The sequence below is a fragment of the Temnothorax longispinosus genome, chromosome 5 (genome assembly GCF_030848805.1).
Source record: "Temnothorax longispinosus isolate EJ_2023e chromosome 5, Tlon_JGU_v1, whole genome shotgun sequence".
NCBI lineage: Eukaryota > Metazoa > Arthropoda > Insecta > Hymenoptera > Formicidae > Temnothorax > Temnothorax longispinosus.
The window spans coordinates 8247519-8263067 of record NC_092362.1 but is presented as its reverse complement, the minus strand read 5'-3'; the positions used below and the strand labels follow the sequence as shown (position 1 = coordinate 8263067).

General features: G+C 36.3%; 1 protein-coding gene across 8 annotated transcripts in view; it reads right to left on the bottom strand.

The window, feature by feature from the left end:
* Positions 1-3967: 3967 nt before the first annotated feature.
* The window catches only part of LOC139813365 (uncharacterized), a 76674-nt gene continuing 65092 nt past the window's right edge, over positions 3968-15549 (bottom strand). For 2 of the 8 annotated variants that reach the window (XM_071778856.1, XM_071778857.1), the window contains 4 exons: positions 7280-7504; positions 6271-6816; positions 5953-6066; positions 3974-4168 (listed from right to left, as the gene is read on the bottom strand). In XM_071778856.1, coding sequence (XP_071634957.1) covers positions 6725-6816; positions 7280-7504 — 317 coding nt within the window. In that variant the 3' untranslated portion in view covers positions 3974-4168; positions 5953-6066; positions 6271-6724. Of the gene's footprint in view, positions 4169-5952; positions 6067-6129; positions 6817-7279; positions 7505-8558; positions 8703-8775; positions 9129-9418; positions 9710-9903; positions 10220-15549 lie in introns of those variants that run through there. The other 6 variants (XM_071778855.1, XR_011732154.1, XM_071778853.1 and 3 more) reach the window with 6 other exon arrangements.

Here is a 15549-nt window from a genome sequence, read left to right as displayed (position 1 = left end):
AATCGCAATTATCATCACGCAATTTTTCCTCCGATGTAAACATACATGGGTCTTGGTCCGTTGGTCGCATACCCATTTGCTTCAGTTTTGACACAAGACGACGATACCATTGCAACCCTGATTGTCGCAATCCATAAAGTGCTTTCTTCAATAAGCACACACTATCTTGATGTGCGTTCAATGCATGTAGCCAACGTTTTGCAGTTCTTATAATATCTTTTTTTTGAGTTATTTCCGCATTTGAACCTACGTGTTTTCCAGCGATGATCTTCGTCAATACTTCGTGCAACTGCTCAGGTACCTCCATGTACACGTCCTTTTCCAGTTCACCATTGAGATAGGCGGTTACCACATCCATTTGATGGATTTGCAACCCCAATTCTGCCGACAATGCCGCCAATAGTCTAATTAAAGTCGATCTTGCCACGGGGGAATAAGTTTCATGGAAATCCTCCCCTGCACGTTGTGAGCAACCCTTTGCTACGAGACGTACTTTCTTCTTTGTGACTAGTCCACTATCTTTGGTACAGAAAACAAATCTACTACCAATCACTTTTCGCTTTTGCGGTCTTGGTACAATTTCCCAAGTGTTGTTACGTATCTGCGCAAGGTATTCATCTTCCATGGCTGTTCTCCAGTCTTCGACGTCGTCGCTTTGCTCCGCTTCTTGCCACGTTGCAGGATCGTGTGTTATTGTTAAGTTACATTCCATAAACGCGTCATCATTGTCTGGAGTCTCACAAGGTAGACCCTCATCATCCGAAACCTCACTATTCTCACCATCGTTTCCGTCATTGTTGTTAGCGTCCAGATGATATAGTTTTCTCGGCCTTCCAACCGATCCGGTACGCAATATCATCGGCCTTCCCCTTCCACGTTTCGGTGGTTAAAGCCTCGTTGGTAAAGGAGTAGAGCCTTCCGTTGCCCTTCGTTTAGGTGCTCTAACGATGACATCTCGAGGTACAGAAGTGTGATGCCTTCCCTTGATGACAACTTGAGGTCCTTCGGCGTGATGCTCCTCTGCCTCGTCCTCAATCAACTCGTCTTTCCGTTTGTGTCCTCTAGTTTCGATTTGGTCGGGTTTCTCGTCCTCAAGGAACTCTTGGTATTCACGATCAAAAGCTGACTCGTTCAAAAATTTTACGTCGCGACTCACGATTACTTTACGCGATTTCGGTAGCCACACGCGATATGCTTTCGATTCATTTGAATATCCTATGAAAATACCCTCCTCTGATCTCGAGTCAAATTTTCCTTTTTGGGGATTTTTGTCCGACACGAACACTCTCGAACCAAAGATTTGAAAATATATCACCGTAGGTGTTTTCCCCTTCCATAATTTATACGGTACCTGTCCATCCAGCGATTTTGTCACGCACCGATTTCTCGCATAGCACGCAGTATTTACCGCTCTGCCCAAAACACTGGAGAAACATCCGCTTGACGCATCATGCACCTGGCCATTTCGACCAGCGTCCGATTCTTTCTCTCCGCCACGCCGTTTTGTTGGGGGGTATGCGGTGTCGATAATCGCCTCGCGATACCGTTTTGCTCCAAGAATTGGTCAAATTCCTTGTTGCAGTATTCTTTTCCATTGTCCGACTGTAATGCTTTTATTTTTCTCCCTGTTAAAGTTTCTGCTGCGGCCTTGTACTTTTTAAACGCACTCAAAACATCGCTTTTGTTTTTCACAAAAATAACCTCGCACCAACGCGACCTATCATCGATAAATGTCACAAAGTATTTTGCGTCAGAATGTGACGCAGTTCTCATCGGTCCACACACATCTGAATGTACTACTTCTAATAAGTTTTTCGTACGACCGCCTTCACTTTTCGGAAATGGAGCTCGAGTTTGTTTCTCGCGAATACACACTTCACATGTTGACATTGTTTGATCAATCTTAAGTTTCAAACCATGCACAACTCCGCTTTTTACCATGTTTTTTAAGTCTCGTTCGTTTAAATGTCCCAACTTGTAATGCCACTCGTCGATCTCACTCTCAGTATGATTCACGGACATCACCACATTCTCTCCTTTTCTCGCCGCATCGTTTTCATTTATCGGGTTTTTGCCCCTTCGCACATAATACAAATTTCCGATTCTATCTGCTCGAAAAATTATTTCTCCGTGCTCACCGGTCACGGTCGCGCCTTTTTCACGAAAATGTACTTTATATCCGCGATCTGTTATTTTTGACACCGATAACAAGTTTGTACGTAAACCCGACACGTAACATACTTTTTCAAAGTTTACATTTGTCTCCTGTTTACCATTACTCACGGCCATTCGCACGTTTCCCGCGCCCGTTATATTCGTTGACTCACTGTTCGCCAAATTCAATGTCTTATACACACTTTCGATTTTCTCGAACTTTGTCTTTTCAGTACACATGTGTGCAGTGCACCCACTGTCCAAGCAGCATTCTACACCATTTACGCTCTCGCGATTAAATAATACCGTCTCAACTGTGTTCAGCATCGCCGTGTCCCCGCGCGCTCGTTCCGAACTCACCGATTCATTGGGCGCATTCAGCGCACAGAACAGTGCGGATTTATGCGCTGAATGGCCTGTGATCCGGAGCGCTCCCACAACATGTGGCGGTAGCGGACGCCATATTTTAGAGCGAAAATTTTGATGCTACCTCGACGGAACTGTTGTGAGACTTGACTGGAGACAAGAGTATCGCTTTTCGCGCCGGTCCCTTCGACTGGAATGTCGACTCGATTTTTAGCCATACTTCTCTTGACGTTTCTAGACCACGGATCACGTTCAGCTCCGACGTACTCATCGATAACACGATATCGGCTTTTGCTTTCGCATCTTTATTTGTCCATTCCATCGCATCTGTCCCAGACGACGGCTTCACTTTTGTCCCGTTCACGTAGGCCCATACGTCGTTTTTCACCAGTATAGCCTCCATCTGCATTTTCCACGTATCATAATTTTCGGCAGTTAACGGCTCGATTTTCATAATCGCTAACATTTTAACACCACTTTTACTGTCTTTTATTGTTTCAGTCTTTATCTCGCGATTTCTCTATTTTCGCGTATTGGTTCTTACACGCTAACGGTTTTCCCGTATACGCGGCGCACGGTACACCTTAACCACGTTTTCGCCGAGTTCTTCACTCGCGACTTTTAATCGAACACTCGCGTTTCACGCACCCTGGGCCCATAACCTGTTGGCGGGTGATAATTAGAGTTTGTTTCTATATAACGCGGTTTTATTCAGATTAATATATAGAATGATTACAACGATTATGATTACACGTGGTCAACCGTGCGACGCCAGAAAGAGAACTGAACTGAACTGAACTGAATCCATGAGTATCAGAAAATAGAATAGATAGGCGTCAGTAATGTCGCGACCAGTTAGTTCGAGTGGAGCCACTTCGTATCTCCAACAACATATGACATACAAGTTTAACATAAACATTATTTTTTATTATATTAATAAAACAATAAAATGCATTTTTAATTAAATTGTAGTAGATAGTGAGATATCATGTTTTATATTTAAAAAAATGTAATTAAATAAAAAAATTGGATTTTATGTTTATATTATATCTTATTTATATACTGTGAGGGTAAAGTGCATTTTTCAGATCAGATCTTAATTCGGATCAACAAATTTTAAATGCCTCTCTAGCCGACTGTACCCATCATATATGTGGATTTTTTTTATTATTGTCTACAGCTATAAGGAATAGCTATAGACGATAGTGAAAAATAATCCATATGTGATAGGTACAGTCGGCTAGAGAGACGTTGATCCGAATTAGGATCTGATTCAAAATATGCACTTTACCCTATACTTTAATTATATTGTGCTTTACTTTGATGCTTTGCAAACCAATATTAGGCATGTTTAGAAAATCTCTAGGAAGTACGTAATATAATACATATTAGCATATGATTACAGTAAGAGAATTAAAAACAGGTTACTATAAATTGTAAGTATAATTGAAACAGTTATAAATTTTATATTTATTATTTTATAATACATATATCTTACATAGCATACATAAACGTATCTATAAGCACAAAATATTCTGAAAACTATGTGTAGGTAACTTTGCATCATTTTTTTCTAAATAATATCCAAAGGGATCAAGAACGACTCGTTTTTCACTTACAGTCTATCGTGTACGATTAGTATGAGACACTGAAAATATAAAAAAGGATAATTTTAACATTAATATAATGTTTTAATGTATGTGGAATATATAAACAATTACATGCATAAAATAATTTTTTGTATAGCCTGTGTAATATAGCATATATTTCAGATAATAATATGTAGAAATCACAGTATAAATAAGTAGTGCTTAGTTTATGTACAATCTAAGTACTTTTAATACAATTAACTTTCTGTTGTACTATAACATAATTTTATCGTCAACTTTTAATATATGAAGTATTTTTTTAACCTTAGAATTGTATGCGTCAGTAAAATTATATATGGTGTTTTTTTTTACTTCATGTACCAATCATTTCCGCCAATTATTTCAGAAAATATTGGTTTATTGGTAAAGTTTTCAGATAAAAGTTAGAGGATTTAAAAGAGGCCAATAGGCGATCTTATTAAATTTTGGGTCCAGTACCAGTGTTAAGCCTAATAAAGCTGAAGTCAAATTTTTTAAATATATAGACACCCTTTTTTGTATTATATCTTTCTCTACTAATTAGTTTGAATAATTTTTGTCTGAAACATTTTTCTATTTGCGTAATATTAATTTTTGAAATATTCAAGAAAAATTTGGTAACTTTTTCAATATTTAGCCTACGATTCTCGATAATTGTTTATCCGAGGAAAAAGTGGTACAGGACTTTTTCGCCTGATTTCGTCTCAAGAATATGATATTGCAATAGTACAATTTTTTTTTAAACATTTGTGTATGCATTCTTGAAGCTTTCATGTATACACAAATATTAAAAAAATTTAGACAACTATTGCTATAGCACATTCTTGAGACGAAATTAATTTAAAAAGTTTTGTACTACTTTTCCCTCCTACAACCTATTATCGAGATATCGTAAGCTAAATATTGGACAAGTTACCAAGTTTTCTTTGAAAATCTCAAAAAGTTTACACAAATACGCAAATAAAAAAATGTTTCAGACAAAAATTGTTCAAATTAATTAGTAGAAAAAGATGGTACAATAAAAAATTAGGGTCTTTATTATAGAAAAACAAGTTGGGTCTTATTGGGTCTAAAGTGGATGCCAAGTGGAACCTAAAATTTAGTCAGCTCATCTGATGGACTTTAAAAAAAAAAGTGATATGATATTTTTATTTAAAAATGTCATATGAGAAACAATACTGTTTGTTTTAACTGTACAACACAGTATTATTTGTTTCTAATTATTTTCCGAGGGAGTATTTTATTTAAAGAAATTAAAGGTCATTGCACGTAACAAAATTTTAGTTGTAATCATAAGGCCGTAGGAAAATAGACCAATCACACTTGATTATTCTTCAAGCGCGAAGAGAATAATCGACTGTGATTGGTCTATTTTCTTACGGCCTTACGATTACAACCAAAACATTTTACGTGCAATGGCCTTTACGGTATTATCATGCTATGTCATTGTTCTATTATGAAGAAAGAACAAGTTTTCATGGAGTAAAATATAAATATGAAAATTATATTATAATTTACACAACAATTATTATACATATTTTAATAAAACCATGAAAACTTGTTCTTTCTTCAAAACAGAATAGTAGCATGTTGACTCAGTAAAATTCTTTAAATGAAATACTTCCTTGGAAGATAATTGGAAACAAATAATACTGTTGAATCAGTTAAATCAGACAGTAAATATTCTCATGTAACATTTTTTTTTGGAAATATAAGCACTACTGTTTTGTTTTTCTGAAAAAGTAGTGCTTCCAAACTTTTGAATAGTGTAACGTATAAACATATATATTACAATCATACTTACAAAATTTCTATCATTCCTTTTTTTATTTGTATCCATATTTATTATATTTTGTTCATTTCTGCATTATTATCTGAATAACTAACCTCTCTCTCAGAGGTTCTAAATCATCTGAATCTATAATAAAAATAGGAGATAAGATTAAAACATACATTTTATATTTGATATATTTGCTATTACTTTAGAAAAAAAGAAACACTTTTGCAGCGATTCTATGCTTTAACATCATATCAAAGTAATCTCTCAATTCTCCCGTCAATAGAACTGGTACTGTTCGTCCAAGTTTACCTCTTAATCATTAAGACTTAATGTAAAACGTACATATTTTTTAGCTATCTCTTCGGCACATGTTGAAAGTGCTTTATACGTTTCATTTGTTTCATAATTAATTTCTTCATAAGCCTTGTAATCTTCGATGAGTGTTCTTTGTATCTCTCCAGCTCTACGACGGTTGAATACTTGTACTGATGTCAATGTTACTTTTGCGAGTGTAAGCCATACTTCGTAAGAAAATTCCTCTCTTAAAACGTTATAAGCTATTTGACGTTTTTCTTGTAAAAAGTGGTAAAGTCTAATAATATCCGATTTAGAAGGGAGAACAATTCTTTTATGTCTTTTATTTTGATTTATTGTTTCAAATTGTTTTAGTAATATGTGTTGTAAATCTTCAGCAACTAATTTTATATCATAGTTTTCTTTTTTAATATATCGATTAATTAAAATTTTTCCAAGGTTTTTTATCAAACTTCCAAGTGATGATGCTAATAATGGAATTTTATAATATTTTCCACAGAGATAAATCTGCCAATGTTTTAATTGCTTCAATGCAGGCATTGCTGTATCGTGGAAAATAAATGGAAGCAAAATCTGTAATTTAGAAATATGTGTTTCAATATATGTAATAAACGACGGACACTTCTCAGTTTTTGTTTTATCATGTTATCATCTTATCATGTTATGCTTTGATGCTTTATATTTCTCAACAGTATAAAAAAAAATTAGATTAGATATCACAATTTCTTTTATGAAAAGAGAAAATAAAAAAATACAAATTTTACATAAACAGCAAATAATCATATTTATCACAATAGCAATAATAAGATATATAAACATTTATCATATTAAATTATTCATAAAATATAAATAAAATGTTATATACAAATTATTCTCCTCACTTATTTTAGTTTTATTAAGATTTAACTTAATTACGAGTTAAACTAATTCTTAGTTTGTTTCTATTTGTCAAATATAAAGTCGGAGATATTCAAATAAAATGTTCCATTTATTAAATATAAAGCTAATGTTTCTGGATTATTTCGAGCACATTTACCTGATCCATTTAACGTTGATATGTCCAAACTACTGAATACATTTATTGAACCGTTAGTATCTTTTTTAGTGGATACATCTTTTCTTATTTCTGATCTTGTCTGATTTATTTGAGTTTGAATTATGCTTTCATCGGACAAATTATTTGATGATATGTAAAAAGAGTCTTTATCAATTACGTTTTTTAAACTGTTGTTTTGTGAATTAGTATCATTGCAAAGATAATCTGGAAAAATTTAGAGTATATATATTATATAGATATATATATATTTTTTTAGTTTGTTACGGAAAGAAAAAATTAAAAAAATGTACATTTTACATGAAAAACAAATGATATTTATCACAATAGTTATAATAAAATACACAAACACTTATCACTATTAAATTATACGAGAGGCGTTCAATAAACAACACTTCTTTTTCTCATTCAAAGTTTGTTTGATTGCAGTTATAAATTTGTCATATTTTTCCTCAATTCTTTCTATACGAAAATCAATTTTTTAACATAGATTTCATTCAGTTCTATGACTTTACGCCATTTAGACATGAGAGACTGTGTAGCCTTGCGGTATCACTCTACTGGTCTACCTCTCAACCACATTCTTATTTCAGCTATGACTTTTTTGTTATTGCCATCTCTTCCTGCAGATAGGATCTTTTAGAGATGACCAAAGAGATGAAAGTCGAAAGGTGCAAGATCCGGATTGTAGGATAGGTGACGAATGACAGTCCACTTATTGCTCGTATCTTGCAGCTTTCATATCTTTGGTCCTCTGAAAGATACAACTCGTAGGAAGAGATAGAATAATAACAAAGAAGTCACAGCCGAAGTAAAAAAGTGATTGCGAGACAGACCAGTAGAATAGTACCGCAAAGCTACACAGGCTCTCATATCTAAGTAGCGTAAGGCCACAGAATTCAATGCAGACTATGTTGAAAAACTGATTTTTATAGCCAAAGAATTGGAGAAAAATATGACGTATTAAAACTGCAATAAAACAAACTTTGAATAAAGAAAAAATATGTTGTATTACTTATTAAAGGTACGTAAAAGATAAAAAAATGTTATATACAAACTATTTTTTTTACCTATTTTATAATTATATTAAGATATTAAATTAATTCTTAGCTAATTTCTATTTGTAAAATATAAAGTCAGAAATATTCAAATAAGATGTTCCGTTTGTTAAATATAAAGATAAAAACTTTCTAAAAAGAAATATAAGTTGCATATTTACAAAAACCAATATTATAAAAATTCTTTAAGTAAATTATATTACCTTCAGTAGAAACACGTCTATAAGTCTCAGCAGTATTCTTTGACGTAGTACATGGTAATATATTAGTATCGGCGGCTTCGTATACTTGTAATGTATTTCCATTCCAATTCCAGATTAAGTTTGCAGAATTTGTTTGTACAATGTCTAACAAAAGATAATATATAATAAGTAGAAAGACATTATTAAAGACATTATTAAATTGTACAACATATTATACATGGTGTGTCTAGAAAGTAATAAAAATTATTTTTTTGCGCTTTCCAGAAAGGCTGCGTGAGGAAAGTGGGGGTCGAGGTAGTTGAGGGGGAATCTCAGGTAGTTATACGGTCGGACTCTCCTCAGTTGAGCCCGAGTCTTTTGAACGGTCAGTACGTTACAGAAGTGCCTTTGTTTTTCACTCTCGTCGCGGACGACCCTGTCTTCAACATTTCTAACGTTTCTGAGAAGCTGTTTTTCCGTTTTATGCAAAATTTAATTGCGTAACGTTGCTCGATGCTCCTCTGCATTGTCGTCCCTGACGAAAATGAAAAACAAAGGTGCACTTACCGTGTAACGTACCGACCGTTTGAAAAGCTCAGGTTCAACTGAGGAAGGTCTGACCCTGACCGTGTATCTGAGATTCCCCCTCAACTAACTCGACCCCCACTTTTCCCACGCATCACTTCTGGGGAGCGTAAAAAAAATCATTCTTATTACTTTCCGGACACATGCCCCCAGGTTCCGTAAAGCGCATATGTGCGCATTTTCTATAGTAAACGTTACGTATGCTATAAATAAATGTCCGCATATGCGCTTTACGGGACCCCGGGCACGTATGTATATTATATAATCATAGATTTTAATAAAATCTAGTATCAAACCTTTGTTTAAACTTTCGATATTATGCTGTACATTATCTGTTGTAATATGACACTCTGATTCTGTCGTTAATCCTATTTCTTCTCGTATTAAAATATTCTCTGTTTCATTTTGACCGTACATACATTCTGTATGATCTAATACATGTATCGTATTATTTATAGTAACAGTTGTACTTTTATCTTTTATTATATTGTTCACAATATTGTCATTACAATCAGCAATGTGATTCCCATTATTTAATACTGATGAATTTGAACTTATAAGATTTATTATTATTTCCTGAGTGTTCTCTATAAAGATATATTAATTATATTAATTATATTAATTATTGCAAATACATATATTTCACATTAACATTACGTTGAATAATATATATTGTACATATGTATTTTTTAAAAAAATAAAATTTTATTACAGAAATATTGATAATTTGTTTTTTCTTTTATATAATATAGTAATAAAAAATTATATAATAAAATCTTACCATTGCTTTGACTTGCGGGTGAAGGTGTTTTACAACACATTGGTTGTGAAATATGGTGCAATATAATTTTAGGTACATCTGCGACTAATGATTTTTTAATACTATCAAGTACATCAAAACTTTCTGTAAAAATGTGTAATAAATGTTTATATAGATATATGATTTTAATATACAAATATTTGACAGACAAATGTACTGTAACGTAACGTATATATACACGGAATAAATATATATAAGTGTACAAAACTATAATCAAATAGATAAATAATTTTTACATAATAGATACTATTACATAAAATTAACATTACATAGGTAAAAAAATTGTACATAGCATTCATAGCTTTCACTACATCAACAAATAAAGCTTATTTTGTAGACATACAAACATCTTGCTACATTTTACAACAAAAAGGACAAGGTCGATCATGTCCAATAGTTGTAAAATACAGCGAGAAAAAAGTTCCATAAGGAATGTAATTGGTAAATAAAAAATAGTTTTTTATACATGTATTGAGTAATAAGATTTTCTAAATTTCTTTTCTGAAAAATTTAATTTACTTATATACGGAATTTAACTTGTTTATATTGTTTATAATTTCTTATTATATACATAATACATTTACATATATGTGTTTATATTTATATATTGTTACGCTCGTCGAGTAAGCTCGCCGCCGTAACACTATTGCGCACTCCACACTCGCGCACGTATTTCGCAGAACTCGCGAAAGGAAAGAGAACTCAAAAGAACTTAAGAAATACGTTTATTCCAAGCTCGTAAAACAGAACGCGTGCGGATTCCAAAAATCCGCCAGACAGAAAATCAATAAATCCATCAACAAACTCCCGTTGTCAAGGAGCGCGCTTCACAGCTTTCCGCGACTTCTCTACTCAGTGTCCAGCACGGGCGTAACATTGTCCCCCTCTTCTTAAGTTGTCGTCCCGACAACTAGAGGAAAGTTGCAAGCAGTTTTTTTCTCTTAGATTTCCGGGAACTTGAAACGCTTCCTGCTCTACCTCGAGCTAAGCTGCGAGTTAACGAGCTTCGTTTCTTCCCTCAATCCAAAAACGCTTTTTTTTCACGTGTGAACTTTTTCAACGTCGGCTTTTCTTCTGCTACCAGCGCTGTCCTCTTGAGAGTCTTCGGACTGGAGGGGAAAGCTTTCGTGGACCCTGCGTCTCGCAAGACTCCCCAGTCCCCGCCTTGGCATTTGCCCTAAGTCCCACGGAAGAACCACGATCAAAAACCGTGGGCAAGGCGGTCTTCTTTCAGCTAATATCTTCGCCTGATGTTGTTCGGCACCATCTTCCCGGAGAAGTAGCTGAAAGTAACAACAAAAGAAAAATATCTTTTTCTTAAAAACCTAAAAACTAATTAAATGAATTGAAATTTTTCGGACTCCGCGCTCCGGACAAAAATTGATTCGAAAAGAATTACCTCTCATAAAAAGTAGCTAATCTATCTAAATGAACGACTTTGTTCTTATGCCGTTTAGACCTACGAATGCAATAAACCACATCATTTATTCTTTTAACGACTTCAAAAGGACCTTCCCAATTACTTTGTAACTTAGGAGTTATTCCTATTTTTCTTCGAGGATTAAATAACCAGACTTTTTGCCCAGGCTCATAGCATAATTGTCTATCCTTCCGATCATAAAGCGCCTTGGCTTTTTGAGACTTAATTTCCATACGTTGACATACAATGTTATGAATGAGATCCATTTTTCCTTTCAAGTGACGGAAATATTCTCTTTCCGAAGGAATAGTCTCAGAACCAGGAGGATGTCCGCGAAGTAGATCCAAGGGTAATCTTAACTCCCGACCTAAATGCAATTCAGAAGGAGTGAAACCAGTAGTTTCATGTTTAGAAGACCTATACGCCAACAACCCTAATGGAATCCAACGATCCCAATCTCGTTGATTTTCAGCAACAAACTTTGCCAGATAATTTAACAACGTCTGATGTTGACGTTCCACCTGACCATTGGATTGAGGGTGAAATGAAGTAGTTCTTGTTTTTTTAATTCCCAATAACTGAGTTAGTTCCAAGAATAATCGAGATTCAAAATTTCTTCCTTGGTCAGTATGTAATTCCGAAGGAATGCCGTATCTAGAAACCACTTGACTCAAGAAAACTTCCGCAATCGTTTTAGCCCTAATATTTCCAAGCGGAAAAGCTTCCTTTCGAAACAGTCCGTAACCACCAACAGATATTTATTTCCCGAAGAAGAAGTTGGAAGGGGACCAAGAACATCCATTTGAATTCTTTCGAAAGGCGCACTGACATTGTAAATTTGCAAAGAAGACTTTCCTTTATCAGATGGCCCTTTCTTTGAAACGCAAACTTTACAAGTCCTACACCAATGTTCGACATCCTGCTTACTGAAAGCCCAATAAAAATGTTTCCGGATCTTCTCTAAGGTCTTATTGACACCAAAATGGCCACCTGTGGAAGAATCATGAGCTTCTTCTAATATTCGCGAAATCATTCCTCGAGGAACTATAGTTTGAAAAACAACGGAACATAAATTTGGAGACTCCCATTTCCTACACAAAATCCCGTCTTTAATCACCAGGGAATCCCATTGGAGCCAATAGTCGTTCGCAGTCGAATCTCTCTGAGCTATTTCTTGACGAAGAGGTCGCCTATTCTCCTCTTTTCCACGATAAATTCTTACAATTGAAGGGTCCTCCAATTGCATTCTTTTCCAGTCCGCAGATTCAATTTCTTTGAAGATTATTCTTCTAACATCTTCCCTTACAATACTTTCTTCCCCCATCTCCACTTTATCACAATATCTGCAGTTTTCTTCCGCACATGGACGCCTAGACAACGCGTCAGCGTTTGCGTGCACCTTTCCTGCTCGGTGCTTGACTACGAAATTAAATTGTTGTAGGCGTTCCATCCAACGTGTTAACTGCCCTTCTAGATTCTTAAAAGACATCAACCAGCGTAACAAAATATGATCCGTTCTAACCGAGAATTCACGTCCATATAAATAGTGATGGAAGGTCTTCAAAGCCTCCACCAAAGCTAACAGCTCCCGACGAGTTACGCAATAGTTCCTTTCAGACTTGCTCAAAACCCGACTATAATAAGCTAAGACCCTCTCCCTACCATCCTGAATCTGAGAAAGTACCGCGCCCAAGCCGTGATTTGAAGCGTCAGTATCAAGAATAAATTCCCCTTTTTCTATTGGGAAAGCTAAAATAGGAGGAGAAATTAAATTTTGTTTAAGCTTCTCAAAAGCTTCCTGACAACGCCCATCCCACACAAATTTTCTAAGATTTTCAGTTAAAAAAAATAATGGCTTAGCAATAAGAGAAAATCCCTTCACAAATTTCCTATAATAAGAGCAGAGTCCCAAGAAGCTTCGCACTTGCTTCTTATTTTGAGGAATAGGCCACTCTTGAACGGTCTTAATTTTCTACGAATCAGTGGAGATTCCTCTTTCTGAAACGACATGGCCTAAGTATTTCACTTCTCTCCCGAAGAAAGTACATTTTTTTGGATTGAGTTTTAAATTTGCACCCCGTAAACGAAGAAATACTTCCCTTAAATTTGCCAGCATTCCCTCGAAAGTTTTACTATAGATGATGACATCATCCAAATAAACCATACAGATCTTATTCAATATCTCACGAAGAACCTGCTCCATCAATCGCTCAAAAGTAGCAGGAGCATTACATAATCCAAATGGCATTACAGTAAACTGCCATAAGCCATTTCCTATAGAGAAGGCCGTTTTCTCCCTATCCTGAGGACGAAGCTTCACCTGCCAATAGCCGCTTTTTAAATCTAAGGTGGTGAACTAGGAATTTCCGGATAAACGATCAAAAAGATCATCTATCCTGGGAATAGGATAAGAATCTTTTTCTGTAATGGCATTGAGCTTCCTGAAATCGATACAGAATCTAATCGTTCCATCTTTCTTTTTAACTAAAACAACTGGAGAAACCCAGGCGCTATGAGATTCTTCGATAACACCACGTTGTTTCATTTCGTTTAAAATCTTTTCCACCTCTTCTCGCATATGCAGTGGAATTCGCCTAGGAGCCTGTTTAATCGGAGAAGAATTTTTCACCCTAATAGCATGCTCAACGACGGAGCAATTTCCTGCAATTACATCTTCCGAAAAGACATCTTGAAACTCGATCACCAATTCAGCAAACTGCTCCTTTTGAGAAGCGTTGAGTTTCGGAATTTTTCTCAAAGAATTCTTTAAGAAAAAAAGGAATCCCCTATCAAAACTACAAATTCGGGAACAGAAAAAGTTTTCTTGACTCTCTGACACCGTTTCCTCAAAAACCGAAGAGAAAACGCTTCCTACCCCTATTTTTGAAAGAAAGTCCGCTCCTAGAATACACTCGTCTTTTATAGCCGCTATGATTACCGGAAAATCCAAAGAAAATTTCCCTACTTCGATTCCAACCACTACTCTATGTTTTACAGGAACCGTTTCTCCCGTTGGATAGGTCAAGAAATATCTCTCTACAGGAGTGGGTGATTTCAAAGGACCTAACAAATCTTCCCTAAGTACCGACACATCGGAGCCCGTATCTATTCTAAAGACGCAAGTCCGGCCATTAACTCGGCCGCGAAAACAAAAATCACTTAACCCGCTACTTATCCTACTTAATTTCGCAGGGCCTTTGCACCCCTGAGCCGAACATGCCCCGCTGAGCTCGGCTATTCCGAGTTTCCCTTCTCTTCCGTAGTTAGAGAAGGGCACTCCGACCGAAAGCACTGCCAGCACTCCTTTTCCTCACGCCCGAATCTCGTCCTAAAACCCGAATTCTTCTTAAAATTTACAGAACTCTTTTCATCTTTCTCATTCCCCGCCGATTTAATTTCGTTCCCAGCTCTGCCTTTTCCGAGATCTCTACTTTCAAATTTCCGCGAAAAACTATTCGCTTGGATGACTTTTATTGCCATGGCCCTCTCTATGGCGGCTCTCAAGGAAGTTAATCCCTCTAACTGAAGAGTTCGTTTTACGAAACCGTCAGAAAGCGCCGCAACGAACTGGGCGCACGCAATCTTATCCCGCACCTCGGCCGAGCATTCCGAATAGGCCAAACGCGCTAAACGTTCTAAATCCGCTCCCAAAACGGGCAGATCTTCTCCGGGTTTTTGTCTCCGATTAGTGAACTGGGTGTAAAACGTTTGAGACATATGCGCTTCGCCAAAACGCAACTCTAACCTAGCCTCTAATTCAGAATAGCGAAGGCTCCCGAATTCGGTTACCCCATCCAATACGGCACGCGCTTTCCCTCTTAAGCTCGAGGCTAAAGCCACGGTTCTCGAAGATTCCTCCCAGCCATTCACTTGCGCAATTAAATTGAACTGTGCTAAATATTCGCGCAGAGGAACACTCCCGTCAAACGTGTCGGGCTTTAATTTATAACCGAGCGACGTCTCACTCGAACCTCCACACGCGGTGCGCCCCGCACACGAACCCTCGCCCGTGCCCATCACACGCAGCGGCTCGACCGAATTTCTGCACGCGGCGCGCCCCGCACACGCGCCCTCACCCGCACCTATCTCACGCGTCTCTTCATTCGTAATTTCGCCGCGAGAACATTATTGGAGGGACTTAGCTGATGTACGGCAAGTTGCTCCTGAAGACGTGCCACCGCAGCGTC